We start from the raw sequence: 25193 nt of genomic DNA, 5'->3' as shown, positions 1-25193 counted from the left end.
AGTTACTGGAGACCGACAGAGAAACGAATGGAGAGTGAATGTTGGACTAGACGTGTAAATGAGCAGCTGTCTGCTCACATTTGAAAGTGCTGTGTCTACTTTGTACTGTTACGTCGTGTTCACAGGTTGTCAGAGAAATCTCGTTATGCAAGTTTAAACTGCTTTCAGCAACTGAAAACTGGTTTGAGATGTTAAAGGGGCTCAACATTTATTTTTTTTTCATAAGTGACATGCAGTAATCACTTTATTGGCCAGATGTGAGCAGATCTCAAGGTTTGTCTCTCCAGGTCGCCTATACAAGCCTGTGGACAAATTGTTTGTCTGTAGCTGCTGGATTGTGGATTTCTCTGTGACGGACCTGGGTCAGATTTTTCACGAGAGTCCAGAGGATTTGACTTTAAGCTCGTTCTCGAGTGTGTCGTCTCAGTGCCTCTCTCTTCTCCACTTACAGAGAGCAACAGAAGCTGATACTGAAAACACATTCTGGCTTAGCGAACAGTTGGATCAGCTGACTAAAAGACATGCTTTCTTCTGAAACAAACATTTGCACAGACAACCAGCTGCATCGTGAGTCGTCAGCATACAAGACTTCACACGTTAGCATGTTGTCCCTGCCGTGTCATATTTCTGTGCTGTTTTCTACCATTTGAGGTTTGAACATAGATGTCATGTATAACTAAATACTCAAAGCAAAGATGGCGCCTGCCCAGTCCAGTGAGAAAGCCTCGAGGAAAGTTTTGCCAATATAAAAACTTCCGTGTGTCACAATGGACCTTTTTCTGCAGTTCAAGGTGTCCTGTCACTTCTACAGATGTCTCTTTTATAATGGCGCTCTGTTGGGGAAAGTGCTTTTTGGGCTTTGGTTGAATTTTTTTGCAGAACTGGAAGCGAAGCTGACTGACGCTGCGGTATTGTACACTCATGGGTTTGGCTGACGGTCTCTTAATTGCATCATCTCGTCGCGCCCTCTTCTGTAGTGGCAAAGTGTTTTTTTTGTTTTTTTTTCTGGAGAATTGGCGCCACCTACTGCTTATCTTGACTGAGATTGAAATTGTGTTTAAATTTGACCTGGTGAGTGTCCTGACAGCACGAGCCAACAACACTATACCTTTAGATTTTTATTCAGATGTTTCTAAACTGTGATTGCTGCAGGAAGATAATGAAACCAAAACTGTTCACATGTTCACTTACGATCACTTCAAGGAGCTGATTGCTGTTTTCCAGGGATGTAACATGTCATGCAGACGCTTATGAAACAGCGTCTGATATACTGACCTTCCTTTTCTCTCTTTTCTCCCCCTCGCAGTCAATGAGATCATCAGGAACGACCTGTCCAGCATCTCCGTCCACAGCCATGCGTAGCTTCCCGTCAGCGCCGGAACTGACACAGGAAACACAAATAAAGGGAAACACCGAACAAGAATCTGACAGTCTGCTTTTTCATGCTCGGACTACAGCATGCAGGAAGCGGGAAGAGGAAGTGCGGAGGAGAACGAGTGTACATTTTTATTGTCCAGACGACCAGGGTCCAACACGTGCCTTGTTTTTTTCATATATTAAACGCCTTTTTACACGGAAGTTATCCAAGGATACATCAACATGACTGACTTTTTTTTTTTTAAACTTTAAACATGTAGCAACCAAACCTGCCGTCTCCCCCCGACCCCAAAGACAAAGTATGCTTTTAGAGGACCAAAACTTTTTGTATGTGTCTTTTTTGCTGCAGTTTGTAAATGATTCAGTGCCTATGAGTTATGTCATTTGTATATACAGTATCTGTTCGGTTTGCATATCTGGCTTTACGGAGAGACAGTCGAGAAGGAGAGAAGAAGTGCCTTTTTTTTTTAAAACTGGAAACAGAAACATGCGGCTTGAGTTCGGCCTCGAATGTTCAACCTCAAAATCCAAAATTAAGGATTTATCAAAGAGAGATCATGTAAAGTTTGGTTAATACTGGCTAGGTGAGGCTTCAGCAGCAAAACACCTGAGTGTAATTAATCGATCAGGGATGTGTTTTGTTTCCATGAGTTCAAACTTTTCATTTCTTTGGCCAAACGTTGCATAGCCTCACTTTAATCGGTCATTATGTCTTTTTCTGGGGGGCATTTGTTTGGGCAAATTAAGTTACGATTAATAAAACTGAATACACGTTCTGTATTCACGGCCCATGAGTAAGCACTTAACCACCGACCCTGCGGTGTCACTTGCAGTTAGCTGTAGCTTGAAGTCATGAAACGATGACTAAACTTTCCAGATGACGATGAAGTTAGCCAAACCTCATTCACGGTCCTGATGTGTTTAAGCACTCTCGCAGTACAGAAAAACACTGTGTAGTCATTTTTTACAACAACATAATAAAGCCTTTATACTGACTCGAAACTAACATGAACTTTGGAGTGAACTGTCGGCTGCAGGTTTGACTTTTATCAAAGAAATCATCTCAGTGTGGACGGACTTGTCTTTTCCCTGGAAGCTATGCAACGTGCAGGTTCGTCTCTCGAAGAATGTAAACTGTTGAAACTCTGAACGTCTCTAATCCAAAGAATACTTAACGACGGTGAACAGCAATACGAATATATGTAGAATTCTTCATTGTTTTTATTTTGTATTTTCATATTTATTCTCCCAGCATGTGCTCTGTTTATTCATGTTTATCACACGGCTTCTTTACATGCTAACCTACATACCGTGGTTGTATCTGCTCGTCCGTTTGCGCTCTTATAGAACTGAACACGCGCTCCCTCTTTTTTATGTATTTATGAGTCTTAATCGTTGTAATTGAAGGGCATGAGAGAGGCCGTACTGAAATGTTTACCGAGGAGAGGGTTTTTTTGGTTTTTTTCCGTTAGTCTACAACTCATAATTCTGCTTTGTGACCTATTTTGTGTATTTTGTCAATAAAAAGCCTTCATCTCCTTCCTCTGAATGATCATTGTCTGACATTTAAGACGTTTTCATCATGTGCAGGTTTCTTCCTGCTGTTCTTCAGACACAGTTACAGGTCCAGTTGGTGCCGATGGGTTTGCATGTTAAAGATCAAACACAAAGTGAGCACAAAATTCAGCTCGTCAGTACAGAAATAAAGGGAAACCAGAGGCTGGATGGAGCAGCGCTGCAGGAAAAAGAAAATACTTGACATCAGCATGTTCAAGTTCCAACCGGTGACAACTCAGAAGTGACGTCTGCATCAGTACCTTCATTCTGTTCTTGACTGCACACCTGTAAATGTTTTGTGACGCAGCTATCACGCTGTCAACAAACAATTCTGTGACCTCCCTACTTCAGACCGCAATCATCATCACACTCCCAAGAACGCTTCAATCATGGCTACATTTAATTCAATTTAATTCATTTATTGAAATTAATTAAAGGCAGTGCAGATGTTCACTGAGGTAATGAGATTCAGTTCCGGTCCTGCCGCTGTTTGCTGTTACTGCACTGATACTGACACATCTAATTTAACACCCTTAATCTCCCCTACAGTGGCCACTGAAGATGCAAAACAAAAAAAAGTTTGGTTTGTCCATTCAGGGCTACTGTAGAAACATGGCGGTGCAACATGGTGGACTGTGGAAGAGGACCTGCTCTCTGTGTAGACGACTATAAGGTAACGAAAAACAACTCTTAGGTTCATGTGATGTTAATGTTAATGAAAATGTAGTTATGAATATGAAATGACTTTTTCTACCTAAGTTAAGTTGACTGAATGCTGAACATCATATAGATGTGAAGTTGATTTTAAAGTCTAGTCTTCAGAAAGCAAAACTTTTGTTGTTCAGTTCACGTTTAGTGGCGACTGCAGGCCGTCTGCAGAGAACAGAGGAACATGGTGGACTCTGTAGTTCCAGGTAAATAAAAACATATTTATGAATATTGTATCACATTTCTGCCCCTGAGTCTCCCTAAATCCTGAACACTGGACCTTTGATAGTGTGTGAAAAGTCTGCAAAAGAGACAAGAAACTCACAAAAAGATACACTTAGCTAACAAACAACATCAAAAACATCCCTGTTTCCACTTAAATCACTGAAAGAAATAAAAAAAATAAAAAAAACTGCACTGACAAAGAATCTCACAGTTACTTTTTGAACATAAGTGAGTTTCCACTGCAGGAACGAAACCTCAGACTGTATCAATATCACAACCATAACTAACACAAAGCATCTTACAGAGGTCATAAACTCACTGATCTGTTAGCTGTTGATTGCAGATCGGAGCTGAAACATTGTGACACACCTTCAGGATCAATAACTCCAGTAAGATTGATTAAAAACTGACCTAAAACACTGTTCCACTTCCTTTATAATTACATAACATTCCTCTGGGAGGCGTCTCTGCTGCAGGAGGGCAGCGATGTGACACTGACACCATGTGGGCTGCAGGATTTCTGCTGCTCGGACAAAAAAAAGTTAAGATTGTCGGTGATGTATGTTGTTTTGTTTTTTGTTTTTTTCCTTTTTTTTCACAGATGATTGTGTAAGAGCCTGAACCTTCACTGACACCGGAAGCTCTGCTGTTATGAAAATGAGGATTCACAGTTTGTTGTCTCTGCTCGGCTGCTCCGCCTGTCACCTGTCTTACCTCTGTTAGGAAAATCAGGTGTCACTTTTACTCCGTCAGCCCATTTTTCTGCCCGTCATTCTCAGAGCAGCGTCCGAACACACCTGGTGAGTAATCAATGATTAATTTACATGTCAGGTAAGAAAAGGTTGATATCTTATCTTAAAGGTGCACTGTGCAGTTTTTTTTTGGGGGGGGGAATATTATTTTATGGCTAAAAAAAACTAAATAAACAAACTGACCTTAAAGGATGAATTTCATATTGTTTTACTTGTTTATATGTGGCGGACCCTGCCACCTCTGAAGTGTTCTGGAGATCTAATTTTCCTCTGAGAACAACAAAGTTTAAAATTCTGAGTGTGAATTTCCTCTCCAAACATATATGTTGCCCCTTTATGATAATCCTGTCGGCTGTTATGTCCTTAGATGATTTAACTTAACTTCAAATTATGAATTTAAAAAATGTGATTAATTTGCAAGAAATGTCTGTGATCCTACAAATCGGATTTTTTTTTTTTTTCTCAAAACAACCAAAATAATCTGCCGGGACGTTGATTCATTGATATTATTTGTACGTTATTCAACCCAAATTGGATTGTTTTTGATATTTTTCCAAGAATCAAGTGTTATTTTTCTTATTTTTAATGATAATATTCTCATTTTCTGTCCAGTTTTCTGATCATGTTCACAGAATTGTCTTTAAAGAATTTAAAAAAGCTGAAATTAAGATTGAATTTGAGTATTTTTTTTTTATATAGTTAAATTACACTTAATGTGATTTCTACAATCTGCTGACACAGTTTTTAAACCTCCACCAGCAGCTTCCGTCTGCTGGTCCGTTTCTTTCTTTCAGCTCTGACAAGATGGAGATGTCGTCTTTGGACAAGATGGAGAATTTCCTCAGCAACGTCACTCTCAACTCCAGCAAACCGGAAGTGTGTGAGTTTGGATCGGGCTACGTGGCCGCCCTCTCGCTGATCGACATCATCACTTTTCTGGTGGGACAACCGGTGGTCATCAGAGTGCTGTGGAGCTCCTACACATCCAAGAAGGCGATAGATATCCTGAATTGTAATTTAGCTTTATACCACTACTTGCAGTACTGGTTCGCCATCGTGCATTTATGCGTCCTTCATTTGAAGCCAAATAGCCAGAATACACTCCTCAAGTTTCTGCTTGTGTATTCAATGTTCGGAGGCCCGATGAGTTTGTCTTTTATCTGCCTGGAGAGATACGTTGCTGTGATTCACCCCTTGTTTTACCCCCTGCTGAAGACGTACAGATTCAGGGAGGCTGCTGCCTCATTGGTGTGGCTCTTCTCTGTGCCCATCGCCTTGCTTAGCTCTGTAGTAGGCAACTCTCTCCACGCTCTCAGAGAGACACTTACAAGAGATCTTCCTCTCGCCTGGTTGTTGGGCATGAATGGGATGATGGTGCACTGCAGCATCTGCATTCTGAAGACGCTGGTGAAGTCCGGCCCGGGTGGAGACAAGATGTCCCCGCAGAAGAGGAGAGCCTTTAAAACCGTCTGTGCCACTTCAGTCACCAATCTGATGTGTTACTTTCCGGTGACTGTCCTGCAGCAGTACGGCTTTGATGAGATGGTGTTTGAATGTTTGGTCACACCTCTGTGTATACTGTTGTTGTCTGCTGCCAGTGTTGTGCATCCAATCTTCTACCTCTCGGCCCAGGGGAAGCTGTTCACCTGCTTTAAGTGAGAAAACAGCCTCATCGTTTCATTCCGTTCACTTGAACTCAAACTTAAAGGGTTACTCCCCCTTAATTAAAGTGTGTTTACACGTCTTGGGGAGTTCTACTGCGTATGTGAAAAGAGTAGTAATAAGTCTTTTGTGGCTCCAGAGGAAGCTGCACTTAATCTGATAAATTGCTTCCAGAGACGTCACCCAGTGGTTGCATTGTGGGTAATATAGGCAGCAGCTTTTGAAAAGCCTTACCCTCCTTATAACATCGTTGGACTTATTATGCACAGTTTAAATCGATAGAGAAGAACCAGAAACATCAACATTTTAGTCCACACATTCTTCTTCTTCTTCTTCCTTTTCAAAAGCTACATTACCCACAATACAATTTACCCACTGGTTGTGATCACTGGGGGCAATTTATCAGATTACATGCAGCTTCCTCCAGAGCCACAGAAGGCTTCATACAGTAGTTCTCCAAAAGTGTGTAAAATTGGTGGCGTTACCCTTTAACTTGAGACTCAGTGATGGGAAACAGAATCACCTGATTGTAGAAATCTGGCTGTCCAGACTTTGGAGACAAATTTAGCTACCTGAAAGGAGATTTTGACCAAAACAATGATTCTTTAATGGAGAAATAATGTAACTGTCTCAGTTAAACCTTAATGCAGGCAGACATGGTGTGTTGGTGACTGAATGTGTGATCAGTTTTGTGGATTAGCAGTGGAAATTAGTATGAAAAACATGTGACAAAGCACTTACATGAACACCATATCATCCTATGAAAATGTTATGTAAATAAGGTTTTTGTTCGAATAGAGAGTGTTTATCTTGCGCTGTATGTTATTCTGTGGTGATGGAAATATTGAAATACTGCTTTGACAAAAAACAACATTCAGCCTTTTGAATATATGAACACGTGTGTTTGCGGTGTAAACCTCCTCAACATATTTTGTATTTATTTGAAGAAAGACAAAAGTGGCTGATGGTGCATCATCAAAAGTCAGTGTAATGTATGTAATGTACGCACCTCTGTCATCTGATGACGACAGGTGCATTACGTTCTGTAATGTGTCATATTATTCAATAAACAACATGATTAAATAAACAAAGCAGTCGTGTGATTGCAGAGTGACGATATTACAAATATTTAGGTTCATATGGAAGCTAAGAGCCGACACAGGTGTAATTATTTTTAAATGCCGCTGTTGAGATCACAAGTTAATTAGTGTGTTATCAGAAGATAACAAAGCTGGTGTTAATTTAAGATAACAAGATCATTTATCAGGAGAAAATGATCTTATTACATTTACTAGAGAGGAACATTCTCGTCTTGTTTCAGCTTGTGTAAATACATTTTTCTACACACTGTATAACTGTAGTTATTCTTTACTTTATTACATTTTTTTTTTTACATACATTGACCTTTTTAAACCAGTCACATATAAACACAAAGTACATTATATTACACTTTAAGCAAAAATAAACAGGTCGAAAAAAGGTTTTTACAATAAGAGTTATTTCATCACTAATAACTGTAACTAATAAATTCAATGTGTTCATCCTGTGGGAAGCAGCATGGTCATTAATACAAAACAAAAGACAGATTCACATTCAGATGTTGCAAATTGAATAAACTTTGATGATAAAAAAAACATTAAAGATGCTTCTTCTGTTGAGTATCTGCCTAAGAAGGATCTGAAGCCCGTCCTGTATCAGCCTCCAGTCTCACATTCAGGGACATTTTGTGTTGCACGGGTCTCCTGACGAGAAGAAGCTGTACACGCTGACCACCGGGAACATGGTCACCGCGCCCAGCAGGGAGCCCAGCTGCACCACGGCCCCACACCACACCAGGGCGCTGTGGCCCTCGTCGCGCAGGATCACCCCGATGATCACCTTCACGTAGGACAGAGTGAGAACAAAGAGGACCCAGGCCAACACCTGAGGAGCAGAGCAGGTGAGTTTCAGCCCATTTTGACAGCCAACATGTGGTGTTTCAGTCACATTTTGTTCATTTTTTAACACAAGTGAACAGGAAGATAAGGAGGTTTGTGTGTGTGAGTGAAGCCTGGACAGGTTACTCACAATGATGACACCACCTGAGGTTTCATGAACCAGCAGTGGACATGGACTCAGCACTGCAATGGCCATTATATAAGCTCCGAGTCCACTGCCTATCAGTGTGAGGGCTCCCATCAACAGCAGAGATCTGTCAGAGGAAACATTAAGTCTCAAATATTTGCTATTTCAGAGTTTGAATGCACCACACACAGTTAGAATACACCGTAGCACAATATATAACAATACTCATGTGATATTTAATTAAAATATGACTCAATTTGAGCAGCTGTGACTCTTTAGTGGGAGAAAATAAAAATGAAATGTTATTCTGTGAACAACCACAGTTAAAAATATTAAGTTTGTAGTCTTAAACATGCGTGTTAAGATGTTTAAATTGGATGTTTTTGGTCATCTGAAGTGTCGAGCAACTTTTTTGATCATCTATTGATCATTTTGAGATACTTCCTGAGCAACTTTCACAAACATTTGCCTGCTTCAGCATTTTAATTATAAGTATATGCTAAAAGTCTTGATTAATGATGATTAATCAGCTGTTTTATTATCGGGTCTTTTAAATGTTTTGTATTTTAGTCCAAAACCCAAATACTAACAATAATTTCTGCCTGAAAAATGAAATGATCGGTCAAAATAGTTGATCAACTAAAGACAGTTTTTACTTATAGATAATTAATTTCTTCATGTAGGTTCATTTAGGGGGAATTAAAAAGCCAATGCAGCGCCTATATTTCATTCTCTTAAAAATACAATACAGTCTCCATTTTTTGCTATTTGCACTTAAAGGGACAGTTTACAACAGAGTCAAACACGTAACTCAGGTCGAGAATCTGCCCAGATTGTAAAGCTTAAAGGGATTTTTGGATTTGAATAACTTTGACAACAAGCCTGTCAGATTTTGAGCCCTGCGTTGACCTAATTCCCTGACAACACACTGACCGTATAGGCAAGAACAGGGCGATGAAGCAGGCGAGGGGGTTCGACACAGCCGCCATGGTGGCTGACAAGTGATAGGCGTTGTTCCCGTATGGCAAGCACGAGTACGACTGCACCGAGGGAAGCACCACGTTGGTCAGAGCGTTCACCCAGGCCAGAATCACAAAGATGTAAATCACCTGCACCCAGCTGTAAGAGCCGGAGCCAAAGCTGCTAATCTTCTTGATTGCAGGCCTGTATGGATCCATCATGAGCGTCTGCTCGGCCCACTTCCTGTTTTTCCGAGGTTTCTCCTTCACCCCGTTGGTGTATCGACCGCTGGGATGCTCCCTGGCCACAGACGGGTGGTAGTTCAGCAGCAGGAACGCCGCCAGGCACACCACCATCATGGCGCTGAGGAAGAAGAAGAACACCTCAGCTGAGAAGTTGGCTGGATGATACTGAGCCTGGAGGTCAAAGGTTGCAGAGATGTTGGAGGCGTTCAGGGACTGGGTGCTGTTTATGCAGTGGACCACACCAACACCTTGGATCAGAGCCACTACAGCAGGCAACAGGCCGCTCATACCCTCCCCTATGTAGTAGGTGGTCAGGTACTGGGGCTTGAGACGCATCATGAAGGGCAGGAAGGTGACGGAGGACGTGCAGTCAACAGCTGAGAGGAAGAAAGTCAAGAGGAGGAGGGCGACGCTGCGAGGAACGCCAGCTATAACAACAGTCTCCTTCCAGAAGAAACCCAGCAGGAAGCTGGCCACAGTACCCAGGACCACGATCACATATATGACAGCTGTTTCGTTCAGGGCGCCGGGCCGGAAGCGATGCATCAGAGTGACGAAGAGAGGCCCAATGTTGGCCATCTGGATGAGGACGGAGAGGTAAGAGGGCAGGTACCAGCCTTCTGGGATCTGGGGGACGATCAGGGGCAGCTCCACCCAGAGGCCGTTGATGGAGATCCAGGAGCCCATCCCGAACAGACATGCCAACAGGTGGGTCAGGAGCGACATGTTGGAGGTGGGTTTCTCTAGAAAGACACAAAAAAGTCTGTAAATAACATGACACTGAACATCAGCTGGGAGGTTTACTTCCAAACCCTGTTCATCAGCTGAAATCTGACCTTTGAGCCACTGTTCTGAGTTTTAAAACTAGAAACCTGAATATTAAACTGTTTGGGGTCCGTCTTCTTACAGTCACATATAAACAGATTTATATGGCACATAGTGGGAACATGACAAAGATTCCTATATTTCCAGGGACCGATGTTCACAGGTCCTAAGCTCCCAAAATAACTAACTTAAATTGTTTTAGCAGGCTTCAGAAGAGGCTGTGACATTCAAAGCTGTTCTTTCAAGGAAACTTCCAAGGAAATTATAACCGTGTAATTATTTTCCGACAGAGACAGTGAGATTTTCAAAAGAACGATTTTTTATTTTTATTTTTTTTGGCATTTGCGCAAATTACAAACTAAAAGCCTCCAGGCTCCAGTTTTACTGCTAATATCGAAATTTAAATGTGTCTTATGGTTTGTTTCAGTCCAATATTTAGATTTAAGACCAAATACCTGTAAATCAGCCGTCTTCATACGTCCTCTGTGTTTATTGAACATCAGCCAGTTCACTCTGTCGTTGTAATCAAATGAGCATGTTTTAACTAATTTGCCTCAATGCATAAGCTTTTATGGAAAGGACATTTTCTCAAAAGCTTAAAAGCTTAATGAAATGAAGGTGGTAGGATATAGTGAAGGCAGGATATAAGTAACTGCTGTTATTGGCTGTTGCTTCTCCCAGTAAAATAGAGATCGATGTATTAATTCACATGTTAAAATCCACTGACCTTGTTCTCGGCTGTACAATTGAAGACGATTGTCTGCTGCAGAGCTCGTGGTGTCTGCCGACATGCAGAGAGGCAGAAGAGAGGAAACTGTCCAAAAGACACGTGGATTGTCAGGAGCAACGACACTTTTGTAGAAAATGTCTGGAAACAACTGTGAAATTCATTACAAAAACTGAAATTCAAATGATTTGACAGTGTAACTGGAGAGTGTTGTGGTCAGAGCAGGTCAACTAAACACGCAAAAACAGGAAATTTGTCTGGAGGCAAGTAAAACATTTGATCAGTTGCAACAACAAAGTTTCAAAGATATCTACATTTAAATGTGTTTTTTTGTTTGTTTCCTTTATTATTGCTGGTAGAAAACACAATGTATCCATGCGTTAGTTCAAAAACTGCAGCAACATAGAACAGGAAATAAGTAAAATGAGTAAATCATAAGACGAGTCAACCAGAGGCTTTAGTGCCACAGATTAATGTGTCACCAAGAGAGAGAATCTTTCTGCCAACTTGCTAAACATGCAGGGCACAACACGTTACTACATGTGGTTAATGTTCCCTGTTTTAGTCGGTCTCCTCTTTTCTTGATCTGCTGGCTGTGAGAAAATTGTATTTTGTGCAATTATCAGTCAAATAAACTCATTAAGTGCAGAAAATGTTGCATGCAAAAGTGCAATGCACATTTTTTAAAATTTGTTTTTGCTTGCAGCCGGGAGAAGAGTGTATTTTAAACCAGATTAAAACACCAAGCATACAGCAAAGGAAACACGACCACCTGCTGCGCTGGTCACTATTACATAAGTTAGGAAAACATCTGACTGCTGCATTGTTTGTTGGAAAAAGAAGCTGCATGCAGGGAAGATTTTGATCAATGACAAAATGAGAAGAAAATTCTCGGAAGTTTGTGCAGCAAGTCCTCAAAACAAGAGAAATGACTAAATAAAATAATTATCCTTTAGCTCTGGAGGCACAATCAGTTATAAAGAATCTCATTCAGAAAAGTTACAGTTATTGAATGAGGATATTAAGATAACAAATATTCAAGTATTAAAGAATTTGCAAATAAAACTGTTTAAAAACATCAAAGAAATTGCAGGAAAGACATAAAAAATAGCAGATTTTTGTGTTGTACACCAACCTCAGCCATCAGATAATTAAAAATGAGATAAATGAGAGTATGCATCCCTGCAGATACTCACATGCTGTTCAGTGGAGAGTATGGAGTTTTCTGACTGAGTGAGAGTGAAAGAAGCCAAAGTCCTGTGCAGTAAACTGTGTGTGTGTGTGTGTGTGTGTGTGTGTGTGTGTGTGTGTGTGTGTGTGTGTGTGTGTGTGTGTGTCAAGGGATTAAACCCTCCTCGGAGCGAGTGGGTGTGAGAGCCTGCAGCCAACCCCGACACACGTCTGGTTAACTGACCATCGTCTCAATCTCCAATACCTTCACTGTCAGGAGTTTAGGGTCATCAGTAAACATCACGGGTTGTGGGGTTTTTTGCAGCCCGATCACCTCAAATTTTCTTTTGCCTCGAGGTGATGTCTGAATGAGCGAGTCGCGTTCAGGAATCTACAGAATTCATTAATTCTGCTTAAGGGGGATCATGGGAGCAGAGGTGAACAAGACTGAAGTCTTTACACCGGTCAGTTACACAGCTAGACGTTTCATTAGTTGATTATGAGGTATTACAAATCACAATCCATAAGAAAAAAAAAAGATTAATATAACCTTATGTAATCATGTGACAGGCATCCAAATGATCAAAAGCCAATCTGAAGATGTAATAAGTAACATTTCAGCTTTAAATGTCTGAAAATGACTCAATCTTCGTTGTTCATTTCGTTGAGTTGTGTGCTTGTAATATCTTATATTATCCCAAAGTCCTCAACAGTGGTCAAAGCCAGAGAAATCCATCTTTTTATTCAAAGTAATGGTCATCTGTTGCTTTAACTTCCAGGACAAAGTCAGAGTGAGGAACAGAGTCAGCAGACATGTTTAAAAAAAAACAAAAAAAAACATCACTTCATCCAAGAACATTTCTGTTCTGAGTCACGCAGATAGATTTTCATCAATAATGGCGGTTGTCTCACAGTGAAAACAACTCCCATGACCCATAACTAGCCTTTGTTTGGTACTGACTGAAAGACCGGAATGGAAGAAACTGTCTCGTTCATCTATTGCTGGCGTTGGTACCAGAACAGGAGGATCTGCTCTCTGTGTTCCTCCAGCAGACAGTTCTCTGTCCTGATTGGATAAAGTGTGCAGGGATACCACAACAAAAGGCTTTTTTATCTTACTTCATGGGCGGGTAGAGGCGAGACATGAGCTTCTGACCAAACCATAACAGTGATTACTGTTGAAATAGAGCTGTTTAACTATCGAGCTATAGAGGAACATGAAGGTGGATTTTTGTTTTTTTACCTTCAGACAAAACCAGGCTTGAGTTTCCCCTCTCCTCCAGTCTTTATGCTAAGCTAAGCTAATGGCTGCTATGTCTCAGGCAAGAAAATGAAGCACACAACCCAAAATGTTGGACTAGTCTTTTAAAGGGACACTTCGTACTCTAAAGTAGAAATTCAGAATTTTTCAAATTTACAAAATTAGGTAATAATACAATAAAAATGTTCCATAACTGAATAAACAAGCTGTTCTCAGAGGACAATAACGTCCCCAGAACACTGTTTGAAGCTAGGAAGGCGGCAGGGTCCGCCAAATATAAACACAGTAAAACAGTATGAAACTGTGTCGTCCTTTAAGGTCAGTTTGTTTATCCGGTCCTGAAAACAAAGAGTTTGTTTATTTAGTTTGTTAATGCATAAAAAAAAAAATCTGTCAGTGAAGATCTTTAACTCTTCTGATCAAAAGTTCTCACCAAAAACTACAAAGTGCAGCTTTAACATCACACTGCGGAACATAAATACTAGTTTAGCCTTCAGTCTGGACATATAAATATATAGATTTATTTATTTATTCTCCAAATTCATAAACTGAAACTACATGCTGATCAGTGTCGACTCATAAAACACTGTAATATATAATTAATCAATCTTCTCTTCTCTGACCGAGTCATATCTGTTTATGAAGTACGTACTGTTCCTTATTAGTAGAGCTGATATCAATACAATACAGGGAGCAGCCAAAATATCCCAAACACTCGTCTCCTGTGACAAACAGAGCTTCAGGACATTTTCAACAAGGCTTTATTGTTAACCAGTCATTTTACAACGTAGTCATCAACAATTTCATGTCACATGTTGTATGCATGATAATCAGCTTTAAAAAACAAACAAACAAACAAACAACAGCGACAAAAAATCACAACCAATCACATTAATCAGTCGTTTGAAATCAGATCAATTTTTAAAAAAGCAGGATTACCAGCATTAAGTTAAGGCAACGTTTACTGATATTCTTCCTCTGTAAACCTTTTGAAGTGTGTGAGCTGATGTACTGTAGCAGCATGTTTAATTAAAATTACATTACACATTATTAGTGCAAATTAAACATACATATCATTACGATTATTTCAAAGACTGAGGTGACACAATCCCTTGTTCAGCAAAACTAATCACCCGTTACTTTACAGCTCATCAAGGCCAGATATTGTTCCCTTAATGTAACTTAACATTACTGCATGTTTGGAATGAAGGCAAATCCAAAATGACAAGAAAATAACACTAAATGTTTGTATAAAACATTATGAAAAACCTCAAATCGAAAGTGGACTTTTACATTCAACTTAAATGTGTTAAAAGCTGAGTCTTATTTAGAGATTTTTCAGGCACAGAAAAAACGATTTTGGCATGAAATCAGGGAATGTCACTGCATCTCTGAACTGTATGTTTATAGTTAATTTATTCAAAATGAACAATACTGACTGCAGCAAAACTGAACTGCCTATCAGTCTCTGATGAAACTGTGAATATAATGATGTTTTATGCTTACATGGAAGCAAAGGGAAGAGGTAGGTGACAATAGAACAACCTGGATTCTAAAAAAGTTGAAGTGCTGTAAAAGAAAATACAACAGAACGGTCTTCCTTCATATATTCAAATTAAAACAATTTGAAAAGAAGAAAAGTTTGAATCTAAATGACTGAACTCTGTTTACATAGCGCCCCAACTTTTTTGAATCCCAGTGTAACTGATATAAATAAAAAAAATTTAAAAAAGTGTAGGGATGGGGTTGTAGTAGCAATTAAGTCTTCGTCCACACAGACAAGTGTTAAAAACCAAAACGATCTCCGTCACAAATCCATGTTCCTCTTTATGTTTCAAAATAAAAGCCCAGTTCAGAAATGAAGGGGCTTCTGTTAGAGTTCTTGATAAAAGTGACCTAAAACATGAGTGTTTTGGTGTTAATGCAATACTAGTGTACGTGTGAACAGGGTCCTAACTGTGTGGATGTTTTATATGAATTAGATTCGGGAGTAACCCATGTGGATGAATTAGTTTGTGTGTCCCTGAGTCTTCTCACGTGGTTTGATGTAGTGGGAAAATAATCAGCTGCTGTTTTTGCAACTGTAAACAACTTTAACAACAGAGATTAATTATAAAATACCACAAAGCACTTGTGGTTTTACTGCACTTTACATCCCCTTGGCCAATGTGCAGCAACACAATGCTCCCATTATCTGGTGGGAATGTTTTTACTCTCACGGGCTCAGAGGCCTCTGAATCAGGAGAAGAAGCCTCATTGGTGGCATGAATGATGAGGCCAAGAAGACAGATCTGCTGCTTCACTCAGGAAAACGGAAACCCAAAACAGGGTTGAAAAAGTCCTCTTTGTCACCAATGAATGGCAACTGTGTCTATAAAAAGCAGAATTCATAAAAACAGTACATATCTCACTCCTGCTAACTGCAGTTATCCACACATTCTTGAGCCCGGGCGAACACGTGGTAGACGTTGACCAGAGGGAACATGGTGAGGGCTCCGATCAGGGAGCCGGCCTGGATAGAGATGCCGCACCACAGCAGCGCAGCGTGACCGGCCTCGTGAAGCAAAGTCCCAATCACCACCTTCACATAGGAGAAGAGGCCGGTGAATATAATCCAGGAGATGACCTGTAGAGGGCACAAGAAAGAAAAAAAATAGATGAGGCTTTCATCTCATATCACAAATATGCACAAGCAGGCTTACAAACCCAGTGAGGGAAGTTAAGCAAACATTGCCACCACTCAAATTTCTTTTTGATTTAAATATTGCAAAAATGTAGGTGTTTTTTCTAACTGATTCTTCCCCCTAAAATCAAATGAGCTGAGCACATATAAAAACACAAATTAAGACCTTGATGTTGACTGAGACGTAGGTCATATGGGACACGTTTAGACAATTTTATTTGTGTTGTGTTTTTGACAAGATTTCATCAGTAAATAACAAGTGGACAACACATTTTGTTATCAGGTCTGGTATTGTATTGCTATCCCTATTAAATAGGGATGTCATCATTTCGATTCTAAATCAAAATGTGCTTTCAGTTTGGATTATCAGTAGCAGGATCAGCGACTCTTCCAACATTTAGAAAAGAATTTGAACATTTAAAAGAAAGGATGTGAAAGTCTAAAATAAAAAAAAATTTAAAACAAAAGTCAATTCAAATTGTGACCTTAAAATCAGAGTCAAATCAAAACGGGGAATTGTGACAGCACCTAATTTTAAACGATACTCAGCTCGAGAAATGTGTATCACCACTCACCACTAAAGCCACACCAGAAGGGTTTCCCAGGAGTGGCGGACAGGGGCTGAGTGCTGCTAACGCCATGAGATATGCTGCAAATACTCCTCCTCCCAACGACAAGAAGCCCAAACCAGCTGAGGACCTAGAAAACAAAAATGGCTCCAATCAAAACACTGTGGACGAATCTTTGATAGGAAAACATTTTCACCACCACATGTAAAAATAACTCAATTACACAATATTTAAAGAGTTCTTAGTTCTTAAAATAAAGTACTTGTTAGGTCACTCTAATATTTTCTCACCTCAGAATAACGAACATAGCTAGAAAGCAGGCCAGTGGGTTTGCTATGTTGCCCAGGACGACAGAGAGGTGAAAGGTCATGGTGCTGTAGGGCAAACAGGTGAAACTCTGCACAGATGGCAGGACCCCGTTAGTGAGGGCATTGGAGATAGCGAGCAGTAACAGCAGGTAGATGTTCCGCTGCGTCCAGAACCTCGCAGCAGGAGGCTGTTCCTCCGACGGCGTCTGCTCCTCAGACACCGGCGTCCCTCCGTTCTGCAGCGGGTGTGTTTCATCTACGTTTTTCCCTCCGGACTCCTCTGGCGGTGCCTCTTCCTGTGACTCTGTCTGTCTTTGTGTTAAAGCCCAGAAACTCAGACATGAGATCGACAGCATGACGCACAAGAACGCAAAGAAGTTCTGTGCCGGAAAGTTTTCTTTTAAATGATGTGGCTTCACGGTGCCATTCACAGTTTTACACTCCAGCTTGCCGACACCTTGTCCTAAAGCCACGACACACGGGAACAAGGCACTGAGACCCTGACCGATGAAGAAAGTCCTAATATACTGAGGAGGGTAACGAAACATAAATGGCAGGAAGGTGACGTTGGATGTGCAGCAAACCAAAGACAGCACGAAGGTGAAGAGCAGGAAGGGCAGTGACCTTTGTTCTCCAGCTATGGTGACGGTGTGTGACCAGAAGACGGCCAGCAGAGCCGACGCTGCCACTGCCAGCAGCTGGATGCAGTGGATGACGAGGCGTTCGTTCAAACGTCCTGGAGCACAGTGGTGCGTGATCGTCACTGCAATTGGGCCGAGGTTGCCAAAAGCTATCAGCACTGAGAGATAGGCGGGCAGGTTCCATCCTGCAACAAGACGAGCCGATTATCAAACACAGTATTTGTTGCATTTTTACATGTGACGACATTTTGGGAATGAAAAGTAGTGATTTCAGAATGACTTACAAACCTGAACCTACTGATAAAAATCAGAAATTACTATTGAATCAAACTTGAGATTCAGTCTGTCTGATTCTAAATTATGTACTATATCAGTTATTGACTAGATAATTGTTTTACATCTCAAATTTGAGACTCTCAGAGCTTTTTAATACCACGGAGAGTAAAATCCAATGACTGTTTCACAAGGACAATATGAAACCTGCAGGAGCAATGTAACCTGCAATTATTTATAATCAAAGCCTTTTAAAGACCTGCAGATACACTGTCTGATTTATTTTATTAATTAATGTTGACAGCTGTGACAAGTAGAATACCTTGTTATTCTTTCACATTTTACATGTAGTGTCTGAGAGCTCAATGTGTAAGAAAAAGTGTTCATTATGCAACATAATGGCCTCTGTCAGTGTTATAAAATATATTATTTGATTATTATAAATGGATAACTGTCAGCAGTATTTCCCTTTTGCAGCTGCTGGAGGTGCATTTACTTGTAACTCTATGTTGGGTGGTTGAATCTATAATAATACATCAAATTTCAAAAGTAATTACATGCTTTGTAATGTTTCCCTCTGAGATGCAGCGAAGTAGAAACACAGCATCATAAACTTGAAATACTCAAAAGTACAAGTACGCACAAATTGTACGTACATACAGTAAAGTTACTCGAGTAGCGTTACTTAAAGGTACTTAACATGGTTATTTAACCACAGAAAAGAGGAAGATCGCTCTGTATGGAACCATTTTAAGAAGATATACTTTTATACACACAACTACGACGTATTCTACAGATTAATATGTAATAACTTTTGATTTAGAAACCATCACTGTCACACACCGGTTGTGTTCATATTACTGTTATCTGTAGCTAGCTAGGATCGTTTGCCACAAGCTAACGTCTCCCAGTTGGAGCTAACATCCCACTGATGCCTAAATAAAGAAGCAAAGGGATTCAACTGTTGTGATTATGTTTTAATGAAGGCTTGAATCTCCTGGTCCAAAGGCCGGACAAGGTGAACATTCAGTGTGTTATGTGACAGAAGTTGGACCACTGACCTTCGGGCAGCACGCTGACAACCACCGGGAGCTCGACCCACAGACTGTTGACGGAAATCCAGGAGCCCATGGCGAACAGGGCTATCAGCCCGTGGGTCACCGCCGCACTGCTCCACCAGCTACCGCACATGGTACCGCTGAACCGGGCCAACACAACAAAGAAAGTACTGGTGACCCGTTTGACTTTGTTTGGGTTGACCAGACAGTGACTGTGTATTGCTCCACACGCTGCCTGGACCTGAAGAATGGTGGACACTTACGCAAAGTTCCCGCCCCTTCAGTTGCCTTCAGGTACACCTCGTAAATTCCTATTTTACGTATGTAATCAATACCGTCACTGTTACGTACGTATGGTTTGCTCATGAAACACACAAATTGTGAACCCATATGAGTGATCTACCGCTGTTGGTACGTCTTTTATTCAAACATGGTGCTTTTTAATTATTTTTGGCTGTATTAACATATTCCTTTTGGCCATCACTTTTTTTGTATATTGGTCAGTGGACACAAGTGCCGGAACGTAACTGGACGTAGATCTAATTTTCACGTCTTACCCAACATGACCCTGTTTAATGTGTGGCGCTGGTCAATACAATCAACAAATAAACAACAATTGATGACGCCTGTTCATTAATCTCTCAGTTTTCCGGTAATCATGAAGGCAGCATCGTCACTAGACTCCTTGGAAAGCACAGATTGGATCAATTGGGGGCGCTCGATTCCTCGCTGCTGACAGCTGATGCGGGCGGCATATCAAACGCACATCTCGGTCAAAAGCAGGGGTTTCCATAAGAAAGTTAGACTAAGAGAGCCTCATGTGTCTGTTGATATGATGCTTGATACACTACTCAAGATGAGTTAGAGATATTTGAATGTTTTAGCATTTCACTTGTTTATTCTGTGACATATCTGAATTTGTATTTGCTGTTTTGTAAATATTTTTGTTCCCCAAAAATAAGGCGACATATTTATTTTGACTTTTATTGAACGTTCATCCACATATGCATCCATATCCCGACATCCCTAACTAATTCTGAGTAGTTGTATGATATATGTAGGGAGTAGCAATAGATGTTTATGCTGTATGTGGTGACATCAGAGTGAGGTGAGATTACTTTGAAATGTTGTCAGTTACTGATTACAAATTATATATTTTGAGTACAAATACTCCTGGATTACGTTTGGTTTACATTGAAAACAAGGCATTTTTTATGCAAAAAATGTGGCTGGAGCCACACAAATCTTCTCCAAGAGTCCTCTTTCCATATCTCAAAGATATTTTCAGCGCACTTAAAAAAACATTTTACATATTCAACATTTACATTTCCTATTACTACTACTAATTCAATGGCCTATAAATTTGGATAAATAAATTAAATAATGCTTTCACATTTGGCACAGTAACCCCAGTAAACCCTTCTCTCATAACCTCTTACTTCCTTGAGCTCCTCCCAGTCAATGCTTTTATAAGACTGAACTCATTGACATGGCTGATGCTTGTGATGCAACCAAAAATGACCTTCAAATCTGAGAAAAACAAGGCTTATTATGTAGGTAACATAAACAAAGTCTGACTGCTGGAAATAGTCATGAACTTGAACTGAAGGTAGGTTGATTTTCTAACACTGAACTCAGTGACATTAGCCTAACATTTTCTAGTGTATCATCCAGGCCGACAAAGTAAATATCAACAAAATCTGACCAAAATGTTTATTTTGTCAGTGGCACTCATGACATCTGTCACACAAGCAGCGATTATTAACGGCATGATCACCGAGGGTACAACCTCACATAAAAAAAAGTTAACTCTCTAGAAAATCATTCTTACAATACAGGACCACACAAATTAGGGTATTGTGTCAAAAGATTCACAAAAGAGTCACAAAATCAAATATCAATTCAACTACCGAAAATGAAAATACAGTATGTAACAAACATGTGGCAGCTCCATCTGGCATACAGAGAATCATACATTATGTCTTTGTGTAGAAAGACTGAGGTCACTTTGTGTATTTCTGCTCGGCTTCTAAAGAAAGAATCACATGAGGAATTCACACGTTAACCCAATTCCTTCTGATTCCACGTCCTTTAACATCCCTTTTCTGGTACTGTTCAGATAAAGTTAAAGCTCTCATGTGTGGCTACGTTCACTGTGATCAGTCGCAGCGTACACTATGTTTTTGAGCACTGGCTTTGTTTTTGTCAATTTAGGCGCCAAAACAAGGGAGTACCCAGGTTTAACACGAGGAAGTGCAAGTTTCAGTTTCAGCGACATTTGTGAGCTGGTGAGATAAGGACCACGCAAGTTTGGGTCGGTGTTGTCCAAGACCATTTTCTGGTACATCAACTCACAGCGAACTCCTTCCCGTTTCTCTGCTCGGGATTTTCCATCGAAACGCAACATCATTTTGTCAACATCCTGCTGTGTCTTGCATGGCCCTCCGTTTCTTTTCACGGTGGCTATTATGTAGTCCCTATCCATGATCTCCACAAGCGGTTCTACCTTTTTGGGACCCCTCTTCGCCTGTGGACTGCATTCATCTTGTTGGACAGTCTTATCATGCCAACCAGAAGAGTCATCAGAACTGCTGTCAGATGAACCAGATCGGTCATCATCTTCCTCGGAGCTGTCCGATGACATGTTGTTCGAGGAGCGCTTTGAGGACTTCTCAGGTCCTTTCTTCTCGTAAGAGTACTCATGGCCGAAGGGATACTCCGCCATCAAGACGGAGAATGTGCAGCTTACCAGCTGTGAGCTCAGATCCGATGAGGGGACTTTAGAAAATGTTCCTCCTGGCAGGAAGTCCTTCAGGTGTTCCTCAGTGACAGCAGCAATAATCTTTATCACCCTCTTCAAGCAAGCTCTGATTAGCTCCCTGTTCGTCTGCCAGTGAGCACAGTAATGAAACACTCCTTCAAAGGTTTTCTCCTGCAGTGGGAACTGCAGGAAGACATTTGTGGCCTCTTCAGGTTCCAGCAGTGTTGACGGATCTTTGGACCAATCAAGGAACTTTTGGTAGAGGCAGAGCATATACTGGCTGAAGTGTGAGTATTCTCCTCCACTCTTCAGAAGCTGCCAGTAAGGACCGAGGATTTTGCAGTAGACAATGGCCAGAACACACACAAGGCTCTGTATCACAGAATCACTGGCATCAGTGGCAACACTCTCCAGGATAATGTTTGGGCATTTTTCGTTCAGCGACAGCAAATCAGAGAAAAAGAGACCGATCTCTTTGTAGTGGTGAATAACGCCAGCTGCAGCCTCAAAGTAGTTGTTGAATCGGTTTGATTGATTTACCGCAAGTCTGGAGGGATTTCTCTTTTCCTCACAGAAAGCTTCCCAGTATTTTCTGTAGTTCTGTGTGCCTGAGTTGCGAGGGCTCAAGATATCACAAACCATGCAGATGTAGCGTGAAGTGGCACTTTCTGACAAGTTCACAAATCTCTTGAAATTTGGAAGACTGTCCCGGCCCAGTTTCCCTCCCGTTGACTGAATGATCTCTTTTTCAAAGCCCATAATCCCCTGCTCAATGGCGTCATGCAGGTCAACAAGGAAATTGGCATTACAGTTTAAAAACAGCACAGGCGAGATGAGCGAAATGTCTTCACTGAGTGAGTCGAGTTTGCTCTCAAACTCTGCCATTGCTGGGTGCTCCTTGCATGTTAGAGCATACTGATTTTTGAGGAGACCCAAGGAAACTTGTTTGCATGTTGGGTTTTTGCCACCGTACATACTTGACAGCTTTTGGACCGACAGCATTGCGATGTCAAGCAGGGTCAGTGCTTCTCCTCTTCCATCAGAGGTCTCCTCTCTTCGGTTGGAGACATCCAAATTCTTATCACTTTCCACAACATGTCCTCTGTTCATCTCAGACTTCTGACTTTGCATGATTTCATAGTCCTCATCTTCCTCTTTGATTATTACTTTTTCATAATTTATGGTGTCTTCTCTTTTTAGGCGTTTCTTCACAATTAATTTAGGCGTTTTCTTACGCACCAGTTCAAATGGACTTTGAAGCAAATTTTCCATCATTGCATTCCTCCTGTGACTTCTTGTTTCACAATTGCGGCAATACAGTTTTAACTTTTTGATCTTGGTTCTAAGGATTTTATAGGCTTTTTGAATATCCCCGTTCTTACAAAACTCAGGGTTGAAGTTTACAAGCCAAGTTACTAAAACAACTGGCGCAAGTTTCTCCCTGGTGATGAAGTTGCTCAACTCGAGAATCAACCCATTCGTGACTTCAATCGACTGTGCTCGCTCTGAAAAATCCCTCAGTTCCAAAAGATGTTGCCGTTCAACTCCGATGCTGTCACATATTGGGCCAACAAAGTTAAAGTTGGCGTCTGATTCCAGGAAGGAAATCCTCGCCTCACTTCCTAGACTCAATGTCGTTGCGATGCCTCTTTCAATTAAACGGCGAAAGTCAGCTGACTGATATCTGGGGAAAATTTTCTTCAGCCAATCTACGATGGCAATCCATGGAAAATTATTGTCCTCTCTCAGGAGTCCGACTTGGATCAAAAGTCTGTTCTTGCATGGTGCCTGTTCAAGCTCTAACCCTTCTCCAGACTGAGGGCCGATGAAATCTGCAACAAGCTTCCAATAATACTCATCCCCTGAAAAACAGAAAAGTCAGCAAGTGAGCAGAGAAGTAGTAGTTAATACAATGACAGAATGTAGAAAAATGTACAGTTCTAGTTATTATAACGAGAACTGGTATATATGTCACCTTAATAACACCTTTATTATGTGACAGGTTTACTCACTCATATTCATTTCAGTTACAGCTGCTTTACTGCAAAGGGAGAAATCTTCAGTCTCCTCCATTGTCTGCTGTTTTAGAAGAGACACAGAAGAAAAGTTTCACTCCAAGATAAAATGCTTGCTTATAACTGCCATGTGTAATCATTCCTAAAGGCTGGATGCAACTCAATATGTGAAACTGAAAAGCTCAATAGCAAAACATTTTTAAATGTCTATTATCACTTTGATGGCTTTGGCTATTTTCTGTGTATTACAGTAATGAACAGTTACTTTCTTTTAATCAGTTTACCACACGTTTGGGTTCGTTCACACTCATTCAATCCCAAAAAGCTAAGCAAAGTTAGAGGTAATTTACTTTGATGTTGATAAATTTTATAAGTACTGTCGTCAAAAATAGCAAGAGATACATATCCATTCTTCAAATTGTTACTATGCTCGTTTACTGAAGTTGGTCTATAAAATGTAAAAATAATTCAAAAGTTGTCCAGGAGCCCATCAAATTTCTTATTTTATCCATCCAAAAGTGCGAAACCTTAAGACTCTTAATTTACTGTAAGAAATGTCAAAGAAAAGCAGCAAATTTTAACATTCAATAATGTGGAGACAGGAAATGTTTTGAAATTTTTGACTAAAAATTAACTGAATTGATAATCTATTATCAAAATCGTCACAGTTAGTGATATATCTAACTGAGCAATTGTTGCCGCTAAAATCATAATGCAATACAACTTAAATCACATCCCAATACACCAGCTGTTGTTTTAGACTGCATTAGTCGTAATCGACTAGAAAATAAGCGCACGTCTTTGTTGTTTTGTTCCGCTTTGTGGAAGTTGGGGGTCAGACTTAGCAGAGAACACCTCCTACCACCCACCACCCCTGGATTTGAGACTAGCTGCATCCATGGATCAATAACAAGACTAATAATATAATATTTTTCTCTCTTTCGCACGAAACAAAGATATACATATATACAGATATCTGCAATGTACTAGCCCCAACTATAAACATACATTAGCAATGGATAATATAACTCAAAGTGAGAGCTAATGTTGCACTCCCTCTGCATGCTAATATTAGCCTCTTGAGCAACTTGCTAACTTGGTTAGCAACAACTTTACAACCTCCTTAACTGTAGTATTTCGTGACTAATACAAAAGCAGAAGACCTGTGCTGCATCCTGTAACATTTACAAGGAATTCTACATGTAAACTCGTTTTAACTCGTAGAAAAGTACGATCAGAAGCTTTAAATCTTACCTCGGTACTGGACCACCGTGAGACTGAACTCGCTCCTCATAACACACGATGGAGGAGCCAAAACACTGGGCTGCCCGGTGATTGGATAGTTTTACAGA

At 40.5% G+C, this 25193-nt stretch overlaps 5 protein-coding genes across 12 annotated transcripts in view; 2 read left to right on the top strand and 3 right to left on the bottom strand.

Moving 5' to 3' along the window:
* The window catches only part of nfatc1 (nuclear factor of activated T cells 1), a 48490-nt gene extending 45574 nt beyond the window's left edge, over positions 1–2916 (top strand). For all 3 annotated transcript variants that reach the window (XM_037094032.1, XM_037094033.1, XM_037094034.1), the window contains one exon: positions 1307–2916. Coding sequence is in view for 1 of the 3 variants with exons in the window: in XM_037094033.1 (XP_036949928.1) it covers positions 1307–1362 (56 nt within the window). In the remaining 2 variants the exon portion in view is untranslated. The remainder of the gene's footprint in view (positions 1–1306) is intronic.
* A 658-nt stretch (positions 2917–3574) lies between these two features.
* Positions 3575–7339, top strand: LOC119016968 (somatostatin receptor type 1-like). Of its 4 annotated transcripts, XM_037093356.1 has the most exons (5): positions 3576–3607; positions 3780–3848; positions 4469–4476; positions 4591–4667; positions 5382–7339. In XM_037093356.1, the coding sequence occupies exon 5, from the start codon at positions 5424–5426 to the stop codon at positions 6276–6278; it is 855 nt and encodes a 284-aa protein (XP_036949251.1). In that variant the 5' UTR covers positions 3576–3607; positions 3780–3848; positions 4469–4476; positions 4591–4667; positions 5382–5423; the 3' UTR covers positions 6279–7339. The 4 variants fall into 4 exon arrangements, with proteins under 4 accessions (XP_036949250.1, XP_036949251.1, XP_036949252.1 ...); XM_037093358.1 differs by lacking the exon at positions 3780–3848 and having other exon boundaries at positions 3598–3607; positions 5379–7339; XM_037093355.1 differs by lacking the exons at positions 3780–3848; positions 4469–4476 and having other exon boundaries at positions 3575–3607.
* A 311-nt stretch (positions 7340–7650) lies between these two features.
* si:ch73-196l6.5 (riboflavin transporter 2) lies at positions 7651–12325 on the bottom strand. Of its 3 annotated transcripts, XM_037093771.1 has the most exons (5): positions 12299–12325; positions 11103–11189; positions 9279–10293; positions 8349–8472; positions 7995–8204 (listed from the first exon to the last, which is right to left on the bottom strand). In XM_037093771.1, the coding sequence occupies exons 2-5, from the start codon at positions 11164–11166 to the stop codon at positions 7995–7997; spliced, it is 1413 nt and encodes a 470-aa protein (XP_036949666.1). In that variant the 5' UTR covers positions 11167–11189; positions 12299–12325. The 3 variants fall into 3 exon arrangements, with proteins under 3 accessions (XP_036949667.1, XP_036949666.1, XP_036949668.1); XM_037093772.1 differs by lacking the exon at positions 12299–12325 and having other exon boundaries at positions 7651–8204; positions 11103–11651; XM_037093773.1 differs by lacking the exon at positions 11103–11189 and having other exon boundaries at positions 12299–12309.
* Positions 12326–14274: 1949 nt separating this feature from the next.
* slc52a2 (solute carrier family 52 member 2) lies at positions 14275–19579 on the bottom strand. The gene is made up of 4 exons (XM_037093774.1): positions 19069–19579; positions 17076–17919; positions 16792–16915; positions 14275–16159 (listed from the first exon to the last, which is right to left on the bottom strand). Exons 1-4 carry the CDS (start codon positions 19196–19198, stop codon positions 15950–15952), a joined length of 1308 nt encoding a protein of 435 aa, XP_036949669.1. The 5' UTR covers positions 19199–19579; the 3' UTR covers positions 14275–15949.
* Positions 19580–20529: 950 nt separating this feature from the next.
* LOC119016643 lies at positions 20530–25184 on the bottom strand. Its single transcript, XM_037092685.1, has 3 exons — positions 25096–25184; positions 23839–23905; positions 20530–23688 (listed from the first exon to the last, which is right to left on the bottom strand). Exons 2-3 carry the CDS (start codon positions 23897–23899, stop codon positions 21200–21202), a joined length of 2550 nt encoding a protein of 849 aa, XP_036948580.1. The 5' UTR covers positions 23900–23905; positions 25096–25184; the 3' UTR covers positions 20530–21199.
* Between the last annotated feature and the right edge of the window lie 9 nt (positions 25185–25193).

The sequence above is a fragment of the Acanthopagrus latus genome, chromosome 3 (genome assembly GCF_904848185.1).
Source record: "Acanthopagrus latus isolate v.2019 chromosome 3, fAcaLat1.1, whole genome shotgun sequence".
In the NCBI taxonomy this organism is placed as follows: domain Eukaryota; kingdom Metazoa; phylum Chordata; class Actinopteri; order Spariformes; family Sparidae; genus Acanthopagrus; species Acanthopagrus latus.
Note: the sequence above shows the minus strand (reverse complement) of the source record. Positions and strands in the feature narration are given on the sequence as shown.